This window comes from Opisthorchis viverrini (genome assembly GCF_000715545.1).
Source record: "Opisthorchis viverrini unplaced genomic scaffold opera_v5_56, whole genome shotgun sequence".
Taxonomy (NCBI): domain Eukaryota; kingdom Metazoa; phylum Platyhelminthes; class Trematoda; order Opisthorchiida; family Opisthorchiidae; genus Opisthorchis; species Opisthorchis viverrini.
The window spans coordinates 407,667-421,245 of NW_008751713.1; the positions used below are offsets into that span (position 1 = coordinate 407,667).

General features: G+C 45.1%; 1 protein-coding gene across 1 annotated transcript in view; it reads left to right on the top strand.

Annotated features, from left to right (window-relative positions):
* Window positions 1-13,579, top strand: part of T265_03790 (hypothetical protein) — a gene marked incomplete at both ends in the record, with an annotated part of 15,984 nt that continues 2,405 nt past the window's right edge. The window contains 12 exons of the mRNA XM_009168361.1: window positions 1-105; window positions 690-862; window positions 980-1,098; window positions 1,148-1,317; window positions 1,356-1,524; window positions 2,882-3,243; window positions 5,459-5,701; window positions 5,843-5,983; window positions 6,797-7,300; window positions 8,099-8,284; window positions 11,740-12,444; window positions 12,766-13,106. Coding sequence (XP_009166625.1) covers window positions 1-105; window positions 690-862; window positions 980-1,098; window positions 1,148-1,317; window positions 1,356-1,524; window positions 2,882-3,243; window positions 5,459-5,701; window positions 5,843-5,983; window positions 6,797-7,300; window positions 8,099-8,284; window positions 11,740-12,444; window positions 12,766-13,106 — 3,218 coding nt within the window. The remainder of the gene's footprint in view (window positions 106-689; window positions 863-979; window positions 1,099-1,147; window positions 1,318-1,355; window positions 1,525-2,881; window positions 3,244-5,458; window positions 5,702-5,842; window positions 5,984-6,796; window positions 7,301-8,098; window positions 8,285-11,739; window positions 12,445-12,765; window positions 13,107-13,579) is intronic.

Below are 13,579 nucleotides of genomic sequence, written 5' to 3' on the forward strand. Positions count from 1 at the left end.
ATGCCACCCGAAGGAGACATGAGGGCTGGGATACTGCCAGGTTGCCCAAGCCTACACAGAAGTCGAGAGGTAGAGGTCGGGTTCGAATCACAGAGTTTCTGGTCAGTAATTTCGCGCTCTAACCACTGAGCCATCTCGCCCCCAAGCTAAGTTGTAGTCTTCAACACACGGTTATTCTTCCCATATTTTCACCATCCTAAAAGTTGTGACGTTTGAGATTGACCTAACTTTGGTATGGTAGCCGATTGATGAACTGCACTGACTGGTGTGTCTAAAACAGGTAACCAAGAGTCAACAGTAATCAATGAAGCAATGCGACCTAAGAAAACTCTTCTTTTACGTCAATTGACGATATCTATCTTGCTTGGAAAATGGAAATTCTGTGGCCGAAGTTTGTGGATTACTTTGTCACTCGAAACACTTCCGCATCCACCAGACGGATTTACAATTGACGGAAACAAGGTCCGCCTTATAACAGACTTGTTTTACAGTTTGGAGGTCCATGGGATGTTGTTCGCAAATGTATGTTCCCTGAAAAAAAACTATGGTGTGTTTGGTGAGTGCTCAAAGTCGTTATTTTACAGATCATTGCATCGTATCCCTTCAGCCGACCAGCTTCCTCGTTTGGACCCAATTATTGTCAGTTGTGGAGTACATACCCGACCCAGTTTTTGGTGTCCTTTCTCAAGAGAGTTCAGTGGTTAAGGCACAGGTTTATGTACTGGAAGGTCCGTTGTTCTAACCCAACATCAGCATCCCGATTGCTCCTGTCTAGGCTTAGGCAACTTGGCAGTATCCTATCCATCATGTCCCCCTCTATTAGCATGGCAGCTAGGCCCCGAATGGGTGCCACAGCTGAACGGTTATTATTATAAAATATGCCTTGAGCTGTCCTATTCCGGCGTATGTTGCCGCACTTGTTTATTTTCACAACACTAATGATCTATTGCACTCTTTTTTCTACTCGTCCGCCAATCAGATCAACTGACCTAATGGATTTCGATTACGAAGAACCTATTGAGAAGCGCTTTGAGGATCTTTGCCAAGACCTTTGCATTGAAGGAGCTATTCGCGAAGAAGCTTGGGAGAAATACAAGGGTACTTCTCGTCTTACCACCCTGTATCTAACAACTACATTACACTCTAGACGTTTGGGCTAATTACTCTATCGATGGTGATCAGATTCAGTGGCTAGTGTGTTCTCTGTACGAGTGCTGTCGGCGTTCGGTTGCTGATAGCATCTCTGGACATGTGGTGGAAAACGCTTATGTTTCACTCTCCCGCCTCTTGTCAGCAGCAAAGATGAGCATGGTTCAGGTGGGTGTCTTCTTCATTTCATCGACAAAAATATCTAGTTTTTCCACCGTATCAAAAAATGGGCCGATATGACTGACATGGTGGATGATATGCGGGACCGCGTGGAGTTGCTTGAGAGACAGTTTGCAGTGTCATCTGTAATCTTTCGCAACTTTGGCCGTTCTTTTGGGGTCTTATTTCGAGAAACCAGTTATATTCAAAACCAAAGTAAGCTTCGATTATCACATGGTGCTTTTTACTGCGCCTAATTACATTTGGCCTGAAACAATAGAGTACTCACACTGCGCAGCACATTTTGAATTACTTACAGGGCGCGCATTTACCGGGACTGTGCATTAAATAGAGTAGATAGTAAATACTTATTTGCATTGTGCTGTAACGGGAGCAGGGACTCTCCTCAGAATAAAATCATCGTAAGCGAGAGATTTCGCTGGGTTCAGTTGCATCTTTCGTCGAAACCAAATTAGTGTGCAAATGAAGGTATTTGGTAGCTCTTCAAGTAACCTCTGCTGCTATGACGAAATCAGTTCGTGGCAAATGCTTACGTGGATGCCCTTGCTATCTATCGTGATTGGGTCGCTCGTTGATAACTGAGTTGCGATATTCTCGGCTAATGACAAAAAAAGACCACGAAAAAGGGTTGTAGGAATTTTATTCGTTTGCGAAACTATATCTTTGTGGCAGAACTTATTCAGCGGGTAGTTTTGAAAGACGTGTGTTAGTATTAGGGATCCACACGGCAACCAAAAATGTATGTTTAGTCAAACATTTGGCTCGCTTTTATTTCCGATGGTTGAACTCCAAGGTATTGCGTTCGGGAATGAATCCTAGCGTCCGTCCTGATGCCCAATTCGGGCTAACAGATGTTTATTGGGTCAATGCAAACAGTAATAAGAAAAGTGTGATTGCCTATCCGATTACATATTCTAAGGGTGGCACAAGTGCTCTTCTGCATCTCCTTTGAGAATGAATTACAACGAATCTTAAGGTCGAACTGTTATCTGCCACTTTAGTTGTTTGGCTTACCTTGTATAGGTGGATCAAGTGGGATCTGATGGCATAAAGCTTGACACTATGAGATGCTCTGACGTACGTTTGAGCTATCTGAATGGTTACAGGCTCAGCACAGTATGTTTCTCTCTGTACGATTGTCCCTAGCACATTTGTTTACCCGTGTGTTGCAGCTGTTTTAGCTGTTGGAGCGTAACATATAGTATTGGATGCAGCTGCGAAAAATTCTCCACGTCCATGCGGGACGTCAACTGTAAACATCACAGGATCACCTAATCCCTTTAGAAGCTTCAGGGCGCTTCAGAGTTGATTCCACGAGAATGACTTTCAGATAATGAATTTATGCTCTTGATCGTTTAGTGCTGAACATTTAATTCCGAATTTATTTGGGTGTGATAAAGCGGAAAGGGTTACAACAACGAAATCGCTTCTCTTCCGTATGTGAACCCATTATAGAGGCAGCTACAACCACTGTACGCGGTTCTTACAGTCGATAATAATAGTAATACTTCTGGTTTGAACATTCCAATTATTCTTCATTCCTCTTTCGCAGTGCATCCCACGGGTACAGATCTCTTCCGGCTCACTTGGCTCCTGTTCATCAAGTCACGTACCAGCTTCCCAGCGGTGACTGATGATCTGGTTAATTCCTATCATCTACTAGTGTGCTGTTTGGACTGGGTGCTGGGTGCTGTAATGGTCTCAGGACGTCACGATCTAATCAACGTGGAAATGAATGGTCTACCCAAAGACTTCTTGAACGCCATCGGTCAAAACAAGCCCTGGTGTCCACCAGGTGATGAGCCCCCATGCATGTTACGCCCTATTTGTGAAGACAATGAGGTCAACTATGTTGAGTGCAAAACTGTCAAGGAACACTTCTTCCGTTCCTTCATATTGCGGTTAATTGAAAAGGTATGTGAAGACAAGGAGGTATCTGACGGTCGCTTACGCAAACTATGAATCTCTTGGATGACTGAAGCAAGAACCACTTACTGGTTTACTTATTCAGTATTAGTTCTTCACCAGTACTCATTGCTGATTATGTTAACTGAATGGATGTGCAATGATCCACCAGTTATTGGCAACCTTTGGGGCCCGACTAAAATGTCTCGCTCTTGGGGACGGTCGACCAAATACCTGTTTTTCCTGTGACGTCTGAACAGCCCTCCAATCAAATAACTGGTCGTTGAATGCTTCTATGGGTGCTCGTTCAACATCCACAAAACCTCTCCTACCAGGTCGCAGCAGTCTGACAAACACCATCCCCTGGCCTTCCAGGTTGGTGGTTGGAACAAGTGGCAATTTGTTTCCTAAGATTTGGTCTACTCAACTAGGCTCAAGCCCACCACCGCTGAGTCCTTGCCAGGCTTTTTAACCATAATAATCCTCCTGTCTAGGTGTGGGCGCCATGAATTTAGCCAACAGAGTGCCTTCATGCCACATCGGCCATCACGTGGCGACGTCAGTTGGCTTGCACTTTTCACTGCGTGAAGCAGGACGAATTAACGAAAGCGCGTGACTGCTGACGCTTCGCATCTTCGTTATCCCTCAACTTTCCTACTATTCCGCCTTATAATTACTTTTTTGTATATCCCACCTATAGGGAATTTACACCTCGTGTTATTGCTCTGCCTGCGCTGTTCAGATCCCGTCCTGTTTTTGTTGATTTTACCGTGCGGATTCTTAAGCAGATCAGTTAAAAAGCTGCTGTTGCTGATAGGTTAGATGTTTTGTCGACTGATATACGCCGCTACAAGACCCGACTCCCTTTGAGCTCACGGTGCACTCGTTATCTAGACGCTATCGGCTACAAACTGCAGTATTGGAATGTGCTAATGTTGGCGTTCGCGAGCTGAAGCTTCATTACTCCGCTGGGTATCTGTAAACAAACGACTTTGTGTTGTTAAACTTTCCGATTATACAAAGACTCGCACTGTTCGAAACTCTGAACAATCTGTTTGTCGTGTCCACTTATACAGCTCTGATATAGCTCTAATTAATTCTATCGAGGACTGGTTACCTCCTCATTCAACGGTTAGGGAGTCATAACGAAACTTATTGTGCAATGTATTAGTATCGGCCTCCTCGGCACACTGACTGTAGCTGGGATGAGATAACGACGGCCACATATGATATCGGAAATACCTGTTGTTGCGTTTCCGGGAGCATACACGGAAAGCGCTGGATCTCAAGACGGTCACTGTTACTCCTGGATGCGAGGCGCCCTATCCCTTGCAATTCGATTGAATAGCAGCCAAAACGTAGCCTGCATGAGACTAGAGGAGCGTCGTTGAAGCGGAAATTTCAAGAAGCAAGTGTGGTTTGAATGCACGAAAACTCTTTAGGCTAGTGCATCCTGGTGATATCAGGTCACTGATAAGATTCTCGGGATGAGGGTAGTGCTCTCCTTAAGGCGACTTCTTTTCGAGAGGGAAGAATGTCTGATACTGCCTTCTTCGAATAAAGGTGCATACCAATGGAAATGATCAGTGTATATAGGTAACATATGTGACAATCAGGAGAGGGTCAGTAGATGGTCATGAATAGGGTGTGTAAGCAGCAATAAGGGATATCAGTGTGGCCTGGGGCCAGAGTTGGGTAGTTTCACCCGAGATAGCTCAGTGGTTAGGGCGCAAATTTACTCACCGGAAGGTCCATGGTTCGAACCCGACCTTTGCCTCTCGATTTCTCCTGCCTAGGCCTGGGCAATCTGGCAGTATCCCAGCCCTTTGGGTGGCACGGCAGCTAGGCACCGAAAGGGTGTTACAGCTGAACGGTTATTATCTATTACCACCTGTGCAAAATTGCGGGAAGCCTTAAAACGTGTCTGACGCGAAAAACTTATTAAATTTATCTCATCCATAGGCGTAAGCTAACCTTCATACACTACAGTAGACTACGGAAGAGATTCTGTGTGGTCCGGGAGGTCGCATCTTTGAGATTAATACCGAAAATTTAGATTTCTAGACTTCGAAACAGATGTTTACCTGATAAAACGTAATTTGAAATTGTTTGCTTATATAAGCTGTATATATATCCTTTTGTTGGTATTTTGTCATAAATTTGCAAATTTATAGATCTCACTGTGTCCTCTTCTCTTGCCTTTTGCTTCATCGCCTGTGTGAAGGAGACCATCAAACTGGAACCAATGGTGTATGGAAGTTTGTTAGAGTCGGGCAATTTCGACATCACGCTGCAGAATCTAAACAACAGTTATGAAGAATATATCATTGGCACTGGTGATTTTGATGAACGCATTTATCTGAGTCCGAGTGCTGCAGAGGAGATAGGTTCTGCCGGGGATAGTGGTATTCATTCAAACCTCAATCTTCCCAGTGATCTGGCTCCTTCCGCGCGACGTTACATGCTCGTAAGTAATTGGCAGATTTCTTACAAAATCACTCTTTTTTCTTTCCGCGAATCGATTCCAACTACAGAGGCATCATCTTACGTTTGTATTACTGAATTTGATAACTAATCGACTGATGTATCACTCTAACTACCCATCTAGGAGGTGAGCACCTCGGGATTCGGTGGTTTCACGGAGACGACACGACGTGGAAATGCTAATGCTGGAGCTGTGAGTCGACTAAATGGAGGCGTGAACTTCAACAATCCGGAGGCCAGAAACCAAAATCTCAGTCAATTGCAGGTTGTTCTTTTTGTCTCATCCTAGCCTTTGTTACCTCTGTTGAGCGCGGTACGCACTCAGGAGGACCACCATATATGCTATGTATCTATCGATTGGCGAGAATATGTGAACTGCCAAGTTTTCGGCCATGATGTGAAGCTAGGTAGTTAGCAGTGCATCTTCTCTGTCCGTTCTTCTTTTAACGGAAGCAGATGACTTATGGATTGGGGCGACCACATAAAACCGGTCGTGGAACAGTTTTGCTAAAAGCTACGTTAAATTTTGGCCGTCACTTGTCTTTTGTGGAAGGGATATCTGTCCTCAATAACTACTCTCGTCATGCCTCCTCCATGCATCTTTATTAGTAAATAAGCTCTTCCGTGCAGAATAACCTCAGGCACCTTCTGATTGTTCTCCGTTCATCTCCCTTTTGTTGGTGAGATTTTAGTTTTCCAACTTTTATCGATTACATGATATGCACATTCCCATACGCGTAACAATTCACACATTGTGATGGCAGGGGCGAGAGTAGATCCTGTTTGAGAATTATCAGAGCAGAGATTGAGAAGCTCGAATCTTGCTGTTGAGTGTTTGATTCAACCAATGCTTCGCTCCATCCTAGGATTTAGTCAGCGTTCTCCATCAAATGTGAGAACGACGGCTTTAAGAACTGGGTATGTTGTTGCATTGTCTTCTGACAGTGTACTATATTTAGCGTGTACATCTTGAGTTTGATTCGTCTCTGTTGTTGTATGCAGGATTCATTGCCACTGAGTTGTTCCGTTTGGCACTCGCATGCAACTGATAACGCTTATTGAACCACTTTTACCGTAGATCTTACTCAGTGGACGATCAAAAGAACCAAGCGAAGCTCTTGTGGACCTCGTGGAATCTCACTGTACTATGTCGTTGTTAGCGGATATGCGTATGACTCTAGATGGGCTCATGAATGAATTTCAACTGGCTTATGCGGGATCACCCGATGCGAAACCGGTTGTTTCCAGTGATTCAGCAGACTCCAACGTGCTTGCGATATCGGCGGCGCAGCAAAGACTACATTTAGGCTGTATACTGTATTATCTTGTGCTGGAAAATATCCTCGTCGATGAAATACGTAAGATTGAGAAGCGTTTGACGTCATCCACGAGCGTCATGGATGATGCGGCACTCGCCAGGCGTATGAAGCCCAACCTGACCACTTTGTTGTCACAGGAGTTGTTTCACAGATCTCTGTTCGCGTGCTGTATGGAATTGGTACTGATCAGCTCTGATGCACCAGAACATCATTTTCCTTGGATATTGGAAGCACTCAGTCTGGATTCGCTGAATTTTTTCAAGGTTTGTTTTTTTACTGTGATTTGTAACCAGCCTATGTTATGTAACTACGCTTTTTGATATTGGGGCAATTTTTCAGCGAGAGAAAGAGCTATGAGTCTGAGGGATCTATCGTAACGGCCCATCTCGCGCAAGCAGATGTCCCTGTGATTTATTATGGACTCCATTTCTGGAAGTACACTTCCGCCCCTCGAGAGGGGTCCTTAGAGAGAAGATTCACTCTCTCTCTCATTTTTCAGCAAGAGGCAACTAAGGTGCACCGTTGTAATACCCCTGTTACTTGAGATTACTTCCAATATCTTTCTGGCGGTCTTACGGATGTATGGTGAAGTTTTCACTTCGATTGTGACACGCGCCTCGGAGTTTCTGTGCTCTCGCACAGCTGTAGCTATGACACTAGTGTATTTAGTAGCAATAACACTGTTGAGCCTCCAGAGGATTGGTGCATTGGCTCTGGTTTAACTAAATCCGCAAGGAATCTGTCCCATTGATACCAACCGGCTCCCAAATTGCCGTTTCTTATTATACACCGTTCCCGTTATGCTAAAAAGCTTAAAACGCTGACTGGTTGCAACCTAGTTCTATGTAATATAGACCACTAATTGTGCTTAAGCGTGAATTTTTCTTGCGTGCATGCCGTGGAGAACTACGGAAGAAATGGTGGTGCTCAACTCGACGAATCCGCGGCCCACTGCTGGGACACTCATAGCTTGCACCACGTTAATATATGTTGCCTGTTGTAGAGGCTTTAAAACCATTGAGGAGTGACGGTTCCTGTCTTTTTTACTTCTCACTTTTCAGGTCATTGAGGTCGTCGTACGGAGCATTGACTTCCCTCGGGATATGGTTAAATACATGAACCAAGTGGCCGAATTAATCTTGGATTCTTATGCTTGGCGGGCCAGTTCACCATTGTGGTCCATGTTGAAGGCTTCTGGTCGGGCTCCGTCAATTGAAGAGGTCATACCCCCAGAAAAGCTGGAACGTGTGGGTTTTCTGTTTGATTCCTTTTTTCTTAACTGGCCATCTTACGCACCACAGGATTTTGCTTTCGCCAGCAACTTTTGTATCTAGCCTATGGCCTTGCACTGTTCTTGGTCACCATTGTAGGGCATCATCTCATGTTCATCGTCATGTAAGCGGATAATGAGGGTAATCCGCCACCCACTTTTTGAAGACGCGCGTGGACCTTATTGAGTCTGAATAACATTCGTCAAATTAAGGACACCAAATTTTCGACAAAACGCTGGACAGGCACATGTGAAGTTGTGGTAGTATTGCTGCGGCGTCTCTAGTCATCAGTACAGCACACTGACGACACGTGATACTTGGCCTTTCTACTGAACTAGACAATATTGGCTTTCCCGGTGACTTCCAACCTAGGGTCACGGAGCGTTTCGGGAAGTCGCGAGGCTTCTTGTCTGGGTCGCCAAGTTTTATCCTGATTAAAATCAGTATTCATAGAAACATTCATCCTACTGTTTACAGGAATCAAAGTAGATGCACCCACTTTGATACCACTAGGTGTCAATCAACTCAGTAGGAGATTAATTTAACTGGGATAACTCATGCATGCATTATAGGTACCGCATGGGACGATTCGCTCCCCCCCCAAGGAGTTTTACTAGAGCGCCTTACTGCGAAGCATCACTGAGTTGACGAGAGAGGTCTGCATGTTCTGGAACATTCTGCTACACATACTCCGCCCCTAAGCTGAAGAGTCAGAAGTCTAAGTTGGTCTAGCCAATCGGGTTCTCAAGTTGAAACCCTCAACGAGCTATCTCGGATTCTCCGTATCAAACGCACGATAAATTCGGGGATCTGGTTTGCCCTACTAAATTTTCTCAGCTCATTTCTGATGTTCGCATATATCAGATTACATTACGGGCTGTATTGCTGTTCGGCTGCGAGACTATACCCATTAGGGCGGAGGATCTGAAAAAAACTTCAGGTCTTTGACCACTGATGTCTCATAAGTATACCTAGGATAGGCTGAAACAGCAAGTTGGCAGTGAGATGAAGCAGAAGATGTTTCCCCCAATGAATGCATCCAGCATTGCAAGCTAAGGTGGCTGGGTTGCGTGTTACGCAAGCCTAGTTACCGCCTGCCGAGAGAAGCGTTGTCTTCCGCGCCTAATTTGGAATGGCGGAAACCTATTAGTGGACAGGATTTGACATGGAAGAAGGTAATGGACGTTGTTACGAAAAGTTTGGGTATTGTCCGCCTTCCAGGACGAGACCCACGTGACCCTACATATGCTTGGCCGGAGACACTAAACGGCCAACCGATGTCAGTGGTGTTCATGCCGTCTAACATAATGTTGGAAGTTTAGGCACTTTGGGTGTTTACAGATACTAGCCCCAGGTCCCCCTCCCCACCCCATTTCTTCTTTCCATTATAGGATTTGATTAAAATAAATTGACATAATTTTATAGCGGTAAAGCACCCGTGCTCTTCACTGGTGTTGCTGTCAGAAGCAATGAACCACACCAAAACATGCTTCAATCTATCAATCATTCAAATTCCGGTTACTGCGCGACTCATTATCGTCTTACTGCACTTTTTCACCTTAGGCCATGCCTTGGGAATTAAACCGAAGAAAGAGGTTTAGATCCGCCTATGTTGTCAATTTCTATCCAGGTATCTGGTTGACTGTCAGAGGTGTAGGCTTCTTGGATGTTTGTTGTAGGTTAGCCCTCGGTCCAATCCCTCCCCCATTACTTTCTCTTCATTATAAGGCTTTATTTGAATAAATTGAAATCGTTGTAGGGCAGCGAAGCGCTAGTGTTCTTATGAACACTAGCGCTTGGTGTTGTGGCAGCTACAACCAGTGTACGACGAGCACGCGGTTCTTACAGCTTGGTGTTGTTATCAATAATGATGAAATTCGGGTTTCTTCTCAAATTGTCAAGATGCTTTTGGGTCTGGATTTGCGAAATCAATAACTGGTTGAACATAACAGCGCAATCAACACAACAAACCAAATGAAGTATGCAGCGGCCAAAATCCAGTCGCAACTATCAAAACTAACACCCCCACTCATAAGCCCTACCACGTGAAGGGTGGAAGAGAGCCAGAGGCGGTCAAACATTGACTTGGCAGCGAAGTATGAAAGCAGTTACCAGCAAACTCAGCTGAGCTGGTCACTGCCGTCTTCCTGGATGGGGACCCCGAGACGGGTCACATCAATGGCTAGAGACATTGTCAGATATGGCCCAGTCGCGCCCTCAATGGCGCTCGTGCATCCAAGCTATTGCCTTCAATGCATAGCTCCTTTTCCAACCCCCTCCTCCACTTGACAGCCCACTGTGCCTATCCCCTCCCCAAAACATCGGTGAACGAAACTGCGGCAGCTACAACCACTGTACGACGAGTACGCGGTTCTTACAGCTGACAATGATGATGATGATGATGACTCATAAGCCCTATCATCCTGTTGCTGTGCTAGATAGCATCTCGTAGAACCCAAGCATTAGACACTAATTCAACTGAGTGAAGGCAAGTTGTGGATTTACCCTCGTTCGATCGTAAGCATAGCGTTTTCTAAGATTAAAATAGTTTTCGCGCGTGCAACGGTTCGGTTGTCCAGCAAAAAATATTGAAATCCTGGTGCATGTGTTTCTTCTGACATACGACCGCAAGTTTCTTCAGCGCTGATCGTTTTGTTTGAATGAATTCGTTTGTGAACGGTCACACGAAGATTCGAAAGAAAACTTGAGTGACCGATGCCCAGTAAATGTTGCCTCGAGCGTTCACTTCGCATAAGTTCGAACACCGTAAGTCCAGACGCTGAAAGACATCACGGACAACGTTAATGACTGCGTTCAGCATGGGTAGTACGGCTGTGCAGTCAAATAGGTGCACGTAATCGCAAAAAGCAGTTGTTTTGATATAACCATCAAAAGAGTGTTTAAAGCGGACCGTAGTACGTTATCTCCCCTATTATTGAGTGACCGTCACTTAAATGAAATGCAAGGAATTACCATATGAGATAGACTAAGTAGGTGATGTGCCCGAATATCTAAATGCAACGTTGAACAATATGAGTAACGAAATAAACTTCCAACGAACACAGGATTAAAAATTTGGTGCCATAGGAAGTCCACAACTTCTCTTGTCTACGTTTTCCATCAAATAGAGCAGAATGTAAACCAATTGCAGGTCTCGATGGACGGCAAATTGGTGAATCGTGTACAGGATTACGAAGTAGGTTGCAGCTCGATGAATGTTGTGAACCACTGGGCTACCGTCTTAGAAGACTGAACAAAGAATATTAGTACGGTACGCAGGTATACGCGATCGACATGTACCAGTAGATCAATTGTTTCCAATTTTAGAGACAAGCATACAATCCGAAATCTTGGTCGGATCAATATCCGCATCTATTTCTTGTTCTTCCGTTTGCTCCAAAACCCAACTGTTGTACTTTGTCTTGCTCTAGTCATCCGGAAACGAATTCCCTCGCACTGAAAGCTTCGTCTCCGATTCCAGAAAGTCTTCTATCATGCCGCTGTCTGGATTGGTGCTAAAACCTGGTCCCAGTCCTTTGAAACAACCACGTCTGATTCCGTCGTCCAACACAGGTGGTCTCTTTCGCACTCGAAGTGTGGATTCCGGACTCTTACCCAAACATCAGCTGATAGGTCCGAGCGAAGATGAATCTGCTCAAGCGGCTGCTCAACTACTTGCTAGTGGAGAAGAGTTGGACGCACCCACGGACACCAATTTGGCGAGCGTTCATACTGAGGAAATCAATTTGACGGGACCGGAACCCATCACTTCGGTTGCCGGGAATAAGGAAACTCTGGAGTCGGGACCCAGTGAAAGTGTTGCGGATAGTGAGCAAAGTCTTTGGTCCGCTGCAAGCAATGCTATCTTGAGCTATTACCCAACACGTCACGATTCACTTGCTATATTCTTCCGTCACTTCTATCGAGTTGCGAGCGCACGTTTGCGAGACCTTTGTGAACGTCTGAATTTGCAACGTGACATTTTGGTCAAAATCTGGACTGGTTTCGAACTGTGCGTGGTTCATGAAGTGGAACTACTACGCGACAGATGTTTAGACCAAATTCTGCTCTGTTCCTTGTTTGGTGTTTGTAAGCTGGTGCTCTATCGTCCGCTTTCGTTCATTGACATCGTACAGGTAAGATATCTTTCTCGATTCCAAAACGTCTGTTACAATTTTTTGGTTTCGGCTTTTTATGTCTGAAAATGTATCTCAGGTACGTTCATTGGTGATTGCCCATATGGATGTTGATCTGTTCGCCGAGCTTGGCGAACTGGCTGCCTGCAAATGTTTCACCATCAGTCGAGGTGACGTCATCAATGCGTGCGCACCACCAACTTTTTGTCTGTTCTCATTGTGTATTTGGGATACCTTGCGTAGTTTCCATTTTTCCATTCTGACTCCTATACGACAAACGGGTTACAGGATGGGATAACTGAAGTTACCTATTTCTTTAAGGTATACCGTATGCAGCCCCAGTCAAATCGTGACATCTATAGACGTGTTCTTCTCAACCGCGTCACTTACGGACACAGTAGTGGTGAAGAACGAGGAGATATCACACGCTTCTACAATACCGTTTTCTTGATGCGAATGAAGGATTTTCTACAGAAAGCTGCGTCTGCTACTTCTGCCGATCGCACCTCCACAGCTGATGTGACACCATGGCCAAACGCTGGACGCTGGATGGGTCCACCCTCGTTGGCCCCACTGCCAATCCAGAAGAGTAATGCGATTCCAGCTGGTACAGGATTCGGTAGTACGGCATCCGCAGGTCCGATTGATATTACGCAAGCCAGGTTTGTTCCCAGTTGTGTGATAAATGACCAAATGTCTAAATCTGAACTAAGAATGACAACAGAGGTAAATTCTTAGTGCCCAGGATAGTAATGGTGTCTTTTTATGTCTGAACCAACCGTTTCACTTAGTGTTAGGAGGGCCCTAATTGCGTAAGTTTGAACCACAATCTTCCCGCACATGCATACGAGTATGCTTGTTGTCGGTTTCTGGTACGCGTCATCAGACTAGCTCTCCTCGTAGTTTCTGAGTGAGAAACTAGTGATATCCATCGCTGGATATCTTGCTGATTTTTTCACGATGGCGTCGATCGCCGTTTACTGAGAAAGGGTGTCCCGTGAGAGTGCCAGAGGGAAATGCAGAACGAATTGATTGTGTAGTCGAAACCGATTCAATGGATATTCGATCCACGAGCTATGCGCGACTAAGGTGTATTTTTGCGGGTGATGCATCTGAACTGGGCTTGTTAGCTTAG